The sequence below is a fragment of the Eurypyga helias genome, unplaced genomic scaffold (genome assembly GCF_000690775.1).
Source record: "Eurypyga helias isolate BGI_N326 unplaced genomic scaffold, ASM69077v1 scaffold27443, whole genome shotgun sequence".
In the NCBI taxonomy this organism is placed as follows: domain Eukaryota; kingdom Metazoa; phylum Chordata; class Aves; order Eurypygiformes; family Eurypygidae; genus Eurypyga; species Eurypyga helias.
The window spans coordinates 7,084-15,075 of NW_010240973.1; the positions used below are offsets into that span (position 1 = coordinate 7,084).

The 7,992-nt window shown below is 37.6% G+C and overlaps 1 protein-coding gene across 1 annotated transcript in view; it reads left to right on the plus strand.

The window, feature by feature from the left end:
• Positions 1-7,608, plus strand: part of ANKRD32 (ankyrin repeat domain 32) — a gene marked incomplete at its 5' end in the record, with an annotated part of 10,778 nt that extends 3,170 nt beyond the window's left edge. The window contains 5 exons of the mRNA XM_010148615.1: positions 1,195-1,361; positions 1,859-1,992; positions 3,984-4,076; positions 4,469-4,651; positions 7,124-7,608. Coding sequence (XP_010146917.1) covers positions 1,195-1,361; positions 1,859-1,992; positions 3,984-4,076; positions 4,469-4,651; positions 7,124-7,608 — 1,062 coding nt within the window. The remainder of the gene's footprint in view (positions 1-1,194; positions 1,362-1,858; positions 1,993-3,983; positions 4,077-4,468; positions 4,652-7,123) is intronic.
• Between the last annotated feature and the right edge of the window lie 384 nt (positions 7,609-7,992).

Here is a 7,992-nt window from a genome sequence, read left to right on the forward strand (position 1 = left end):
ATTGCTCTGCAACTACTTAAATGTAAATTTTTGTAGTGCTTGCATCAAGTTCATGTGCTTTTTGTGGCTTTCCTTAGCATTACTGTCCCTCTTCTCTCATTCCATACAATGAGTATTAACTTTTGTCCAATTCTGCCAGCGCTTCTCAAACAGCGTAACACCAGGCTTTTCTATGGCTTCAAATAGTGACCTCCTACTCTCTGGTGGTGCAACTACTTAAATGTAAATTTTTGTAGTGCTTGCATCAAGTTCATGTGCTTTTTGTGGCTTTCCTTAGCATTACTGTCCCTCTTCTCTCATTCCATACAATGAGTATTAACTTTTGTCCAATTCTGCCAGCGCTTCTCAAACAGCGTAACACCAGGCTTTTCTATGGCTTCAAATAGTGACCTCCTACTCTCTGGTGGTAAATGTGTAGTGATGGTGCAAGTAAGGTGTCCCTAACCCACTTCAAGTTGCCTGCAGAATCTACAGTGATTTGCTAGATACTTACAGCTTTCTTTAATATCTTTCTTCAGATATAGTATTTCTGTAATCACTGAGTGAGTCCCCTTGCTGGACTTTTCCCTATGCTTTTGCCAAACTGCAGAAACTTATATTACTTCTTTAAAATGAGCAGTGTAAGTGGGTTGGAAGCTCTCTGGTGCTGGAAAGAAGCCAAAATACCTGTGACGTCCAAAGGTATAGTGAGAGAACAGCTATGAGAGAGCTAGCTTGTTGCCTTTGCAATGCTCCCAGACTTCATTCAGCCGCTCATCTTAGAAGAAGAGGAGGAGGAGGGGAGTATTTCTTTACCAAATTGTTCCCTGGGTTGGGAGCAGGAAGCTTGTAAATTCATTCACCTGAGAATCCATTTGCTTTTCTTCAATCTTATGTCCATCTAAAGTGATCAGAATTTTCTTCAGCTACGAAATACTCCAGAGAGCGGTCTAGAATTTCTCACTTTCTGGTTCAGACACAACTCACTCACCTCTGAGGCCAGCATAAAGAGTGAATTACAAGAACATAAAAAAAAGATTTCAGAAGACAACTTTAAACAATCTATATATTTAGGGATCATATTTTTTAAAACTTAAATACAGCAAGCTGTGGGTGATGGATGACTGCTTTGCATGAAGTGCAAGAACAGTAAATGACTGCATTTTAATGTACTGTATATATACAAAGTCATTGAAAATGTTACTTTTGCAACAGGTCTGTTCCTATTTGCCTGTTTTGCAAGAGGTAGGGATGCATGAGACAAAGATAGACAGCACCAAGAAAAAGAAAATAGGGCAATGGCCGTGCCCCGAGTCTCAAAGGGCAGTACAGATGCTAAATGGCGATAACCAGAATGAAGTCAAAGTGCTGCCTGATCTACCGTAAGTAATACCTATAACATCACCAGTTTTATTCTGCTTTGGGGGACAGCTGCTGACCTGACACATTTTTTTGAACTTTATATGACCTGTTTTGTTGTCTACAAATCACTGCTACTGACAGAAAACTCCATTGTAAACCTGTAACACCTCTGGGCTGGGGTTCCCCATTTCTCCCCATCCTCCATCTCAGTGTATATGCAGGCTGGTCTAGTTATATTTTCCCAATATTAAATTTAAAGGATACATAGAGAAGTTGAACCATTCATGGAATTACCTTTAAAGAAAGTTTCATTGTAGGTAGTTTAATTTTATTATTGTTTTAAATACAGTTATAATTAAATGACGTGTAAGTGATGTCATTAAGACATTTCAGAAGTAACTGAAACGGACAGATCTAAGTATGCTGCATATACTTATTTAAAAGCAGTAAGTACATATTCATTATCTTAAAATATAAAACTGTGATTTTAGATATGTCCCCTCTGCTCTCTTTTCAGTGACTTAATTGTTAGGAAGTGCCCTCCATTGACAGAGAGGCTTAAAGCTAAAGCAGAAGCCGACGCTACACGCACCAAAATGAATTGCTACCTTTTGGCTGAAGGAGGACACTCTTACAGGAGAAATACTAAAGGTATTCTATATATCTAATTTATGGTGAGAAGTTTATATGGTTACAGTCGATGGCCATAGGTTTAAAAATCTCACCCTGATGAATGCTGAACTAAAACGATGGCTTATGCCCAAGAATTATTTTCTTACAGTTTGTGTTTCTTTCTTTCCAATGTCTGTTTAAAGGGGGGAATTGTATATATGGTGGAATACAGCTGCCTCCTTCATTCCCATCCCCCTCCCAGATATTAAATACAGTGTACAGCTTGTGTGAGCTCATTCCAGTCTTGCCCGCCTTACTTTGCTAATCCACCTCAACCTGTGCTTGGTAGGATCAACGTCTTCTGATTTGAAAGTATAATTCAGTCTTCATCTCTTTCAGTCCTAGACATTTTGTGAACAAAGACTGAGGAGTATGCTATGTTACATAGCTGTGTTAAGCATATGGACTGTTTTCTTCCAGGCATTCAGCCCAGACTATGAAAGGCATTTGGCTTTTGTCTTAGCTATACTGGAACCCAAGTACCTACAGAATAAAACAGCACTGCAGTAATTCATTCGGTTCCTACTTACTACACAAATCTAATAAATTGTACTTTACATGATCCTTTATCTGAACAGAATTATTTGCTGGAACTACTTCTAGTCATCATCATCATCAGAAATTTACCTGTATCACTTAGAGCACAACTATGTGAGTATGACACCCAAGAGAAGGCTTAGAAAAAGAAATGGCAAAAGCAAGCTGGAATTGTTCAAAAAATTAAAAACAGAATTGTGTCACAAACACTGAAGGACAAAAAAAACCCTCACCCTCTTTTGGGATTTAAGAGAGCTTCAGTAACAGAGCCAGACCATGCATTTTTAAAATTGGTTCCCTTTCTCTTTATTGCTTTTGCAAGTAAAATTGATGTGAATTATTACATGCTGACTTCTACAAAGAAAAGTGAGCTGAAGGACTAGAGGGGAAAAAAACCCAAAACCAAAACACCCTGTGTTTCTTCTATTCCTCCCCTGCCAAAATTATAAGTAGTATCTTCTGCTGAAAGAATGAGTACGGAGCTGACAGATTTACATGGTGAAGGTATTAATATAACAAAATATACCATGTAAATCTTAGCGCAAAAGCTGAGAGATTTAGCCTAAGATCTTTTTCATATCTAAGATGTTTGTTGCATCATCTTTCACCTGGCATCAAGATTTTCCTTTGGCTGTTGTTCAATCCTAATCATATAGTGAACGCAGAGCAGCATTTAGAATGGGTCTGAAGTTTTTATCATGCAGAAGCTGATGGTGTCTTTACGTATCAGCTGCAGTTCTCAGCTGCTTGTTCTGTTTTTTACACTTCAGCTTTACCTGGTCCTAAGGCTTGGGATGTTTTTTTTCCATAGGATTTTCTCTGTTATTATTAGGACCCCTTCATTTATTTCTCTCTTTCCCCCCTCCCTTGCTACTGTAGCCAAGTCAGACAGCCTATTGAGAAACAGCAAACCATCTGTTAACGGGTTTGAAGTTCTGAATTATACTTGAGTGTGTAGAGGCACTCGTGCTTAGCCAGAAACATTCATTTGAATTAAGCTATAAATGCTGTGTAAAAAGAACCATACATTTTAACGTAGGTTCATGAATAAATTTAAGGGAGGGCAACTGCACTCTAAAGTTTTTATTGCTTCAAAACCCAGTATTTTTGGTGTTCTGTGATCACTTGGTGCTTTTATAGTGGGATTGAAGCTTTAAACCTTGAACTGAGGGGAGATAATTCCTGCGTTAAACTGTTTGCTGTGCAATTTCATTGCTGGATCTGGTGAAACAGAAGCTCTGTGGGTTTTTGGTTTTGTTTTGGGTTTTTTTTCTAAATTTTCTTAAAAGATGGTTGAACAGGATAAAAGAAAATCTTACTCATTATTGAATTTTCTGGCGTATAGCCAGGTCTCCTAGTTCCAGGCACTTTGATTATTTTCTTTAGTTGCTATCTTGCCTAGTCTAGTGTAATCTATTAATTTTTTATGGTAGGAGAGACAGACCTGCATAAAGCTTGCATAAGTAACAAAGTGGAGAGATTGATTCAGCTTCTCTCTGTCCCTGGAACAGACATTAATGTTAAAGGTAAGTTACTTGTTTTCTCTACAGAACTAAGAAATTAAGCCAGATAAAGAACTGTGTAAATATCTGTTTGGTAATGAATTCAAATTTCTACACTATTAATTAAAACTGTCTTTATTATTTTAAACAGCACAAAATGAGAGCTTTATAGCAAATATTGAGAAAAGGTTAATTTATACCAAAAGTGTGTTTTAACATCACACTTCCTATTGATTCTTAAAAATGCTACTTCTTTTATTGTTTTGCAATAGAATTTCTTGTTTTGAATTCACAAGCTCCCTCTGTAGCCATGATGAATACTAAAAAGTAAAGTGTTTTGCTGTCTAATGAATTACATTATTAACATTTTAGTGCTACTTCTGCTGTTTTAAAACTTCCCTTGATTTATAATTCAGACTATGCTGGCTGGACGCCTTTGCATGAAGCCTGTAACCATGGCAGCACAGTGTGTGTCCGTGAAATTTTGCAACGTTGTCCAGAGGTAGACCTGCTCAGTCAAGTGGACGGGGTGACTCCTTTGCATGATGCACTGTCAAATGGACATGTAGAAATTGGCAAGCTGCTACTTCTGCATGGGGGTGAGTGCATTTATGCTAAACTGGTTTAGGGAAATTATCCACTGTCCATACAAACTTTGTGCTGTTTTTCTTAACAGTTGCTGAAAATACAATGCTATTATTAAATATTTCTTTTAAAACATTTTTAAGCCAAGCTGTTTTGGTCACAATAAAAATAATACTGTTTTCACACTTGTCTTGTTTGGCTTGTTAATTAACCAGGACTTTCACTTTTTTTTTCCAATATGGTAACGTTTTTATTCTGCATTTTACAACATGCATTGCAACTGTTCTGCAAACTCATTAGTAAAGATAAAGATTACCTAGTCACCAAGCAGAGCTAAGGATTTTCTTTTGTTTTGATCTATTTTTACCACGATGCAAAAATAGATCAGTAAATCTCTATATAATCATGTATTTCAACATAAATTTGTTCAGCATTTATGAAAATTAGTGTGATGGTCTTTGAAGAACACAATTAGCTTGGTAATTATTTCAAGAAAGGAATCTATATTGTAATTGTGATAACTGCTGTTTAGGGATAATAGTGGGAGGGATGCCTTAGTATCTAAAAAAAGATACATTGCCCCTTAGGCAGACACATTACAAATGTTTTGAACAATATTTTTTGTTCAGTGACAGGGAACTTGTATCTTGTCTTGAAATACACTGTGCCAATATAATTAACTTTGCATGTTTTTTTTAAAGAAAACAACTGCAAAGAACAGTCTAGCGTACCAACTCTTCCTTCTTTTAATCCATTTACGAAGATGAGCGTTTGCGATACCCTTACCCTTGACCCACTGCATCAGTTTAAGCTCTGTGCATTACGTGCTGTGTCCAGAATTTTACCAGTAAAAATCATTATGCGTGCAGCCTTGAGGCGGAAGAATGCTCTATATTTAGATGGCCTGTTACTTAATTAAGGTAGAGCAGGAAAATTTTGTTTCATTCTTGGCATAAACCCTCTATTTACAGTCTTCTCCTGCCCCCTAAAGGCTATTTCTGTGTCTGTTGTGCAAGCACTGGCTCACAATCAATACATTCCTCTGCCTTTCTACCTCTGTTTGCTGAGCTTCAGTTCTGTGGCTCCCAGGTGTTTTATATATCTACTGAACCCTGTGTCTGACATGCCAAGCCAATACCCGGCCTCAGCTCAATCGGTCTAAGTGATGCAATAGCCAATATTGTAGTAAGCCCAACTCCTCAATTGGAAATGGCACTGCGCTGACAGATGTGCATTTTTCCTAGGCTGTCGTGAAGAATAGGTAGTGGATGATCCTGTTGTCCTAGGGGAAGAGCTCTGCTTGCACTTGCATTCATCAAGGTCTTCTGGCAACTGTAAGGCTGCATGTAGCCTTATCTTTGCCTTTGTCACACTCTGGGTTTTGGCCTGTCAAATAGCTGACAAGGCTGTGGTATAAGGCATGTTACCCATTCATTGTGGATTTACTCAGCTCAATAATGTACAACATAGCTCTGGAACGACTTTTTTCACTTTCTTCCTCTAAAAAACCTTCAGCTTACAAAATGTAATTATATTGTGTAATCAATGATGGACTAAAACAGTACAGCTTTAATCACAGCGAAGTTAGAACCTCTGGTATGGATATGTAGTGCCATGAACTACCTTTTGTAATCAAGATATATGGAAAATGTGGTTAAAATTGCATCATTACTTTAGATTAGTAACCCAAATTCACATAAGAAGATTCCTGATGTGTTCATCTTTGAAAAACACCACCTGTAGTGTATTAACTGCCTTCGTTTTTCCTTAATGATGGGTCCTTTCAAAAACTTAGCAAGACATCTGTAAACTGTTTAAATACTAATAGCTCCGTTGTACTAATAAACAGGAAATAACAAAAGAATGTAGTGTAATTTGAACAAGTAAAACATGTCCCGTTTACTTTAAATCTATTCATTATTCTTCTTTTCATTTCAGAAATCTGTTAAGATCAAATTTTGAAACTCTGTTGTTAGGGGAGGCTAGCATTACTACCTCAGTAGTTTACCTGGCTGCCTAGCCTAGGACCACACCATCCAGGAAAGTAAAATAAAGACCATCACAGTAACATGCCTTTGATTTGGAGTCAGTGTCAGCAAATAACCTGGTCTATTAAATACTTGATAGAATTTTACAACAGTCATAACATTACATTTTTACATACTCTGTGTATCGTTACTTGAAACTTGAGGGATAAACAGCATCTGAATTTCTTTCCCATTTCTGTGTAATATTCCTTGGCTTTTAACCTAGAAAAACTGGAAGAAAATTAAGAGTGCCGTAAAGACACCGTTACGAAGGATCTCCGATGTTCTAGATGGCATTGCAAATGCGTAACTCATCACTTACAGCAATGTAACTATGGAAGGGAATTTCAGCAGACCCCTAGTTTCTGGAAAAAGAAAAAAAACAAAAACAAACCAAAATCTTGTGTGGTTGCCACATCAAATGTGCTGCTGTTATTAAGGTTTATATTTTCCCTGCAGGACCGGCCCTTCTGCAGCAGAGAGACTCCAATGGAAAATTGCCGCTGGATTACGTTGAGTCCATACCACTGAAACAAGAACTTCTGAATGTTGTTCATCCAGAAGAAGACATTGAAAGCTTCTATGAACACACAGAACAAGATTTTTGCAATCAGCAAAGAGAACTGTGGTTTGTTTTGTTTACTAAGATGCTGCTGAATTTTTGTTCAGTTTATAATCTGTCTTCACCCTTTACTTTCACTCTCAGACAGGGAGGTTGCTCAGATATACTTGCAGTAATAGCTCCTGATAACTGTAAGATGAAGAATACATTTTCTACAGATTGGTTAGTAGATACTTATTTTAGAGAGCGAGAAGCTTTTGAAAAGCTACCACAGCTTCTTCCAGAAATATCTGCAAGCACATCTTTCTTCCCTGGAGAACAGAGGATGGCTTTATTAGCAACTCTGGAAACTATGTTAGAGGCATATAAGCTTTTTACTTAAATCTTTTTAACATTTAGCTTCCAAACAAGTTGCACTGGTTGAATCCTGACTGTTAACCCTTAGTACTGGGCTAACTTTTTCCTGGCAAATGAAGTACAAATTTCACAGCCCTACCCAAACCCTACATGTTCGTGGCTCCCATGTTGTTAATACTTTCCTCTAGCAGAACCTGGAAGTCAGATGCATTGATTCAATACATTTTTTTAGGCAAAATCTTTCCAATACCCATGCCTTCTAGTTGTCTGACAGATATGGATGCCTGTGGAGACCTCAGGAGGGTGCTGTATCATACAGACTAAGTTAAACTTCATATTTTCTGCCCCGGAAATCTTTGTTACCAGTCTCACACCATAGTTCACGTTGGTTTCCAGAGGTAGTGACCCT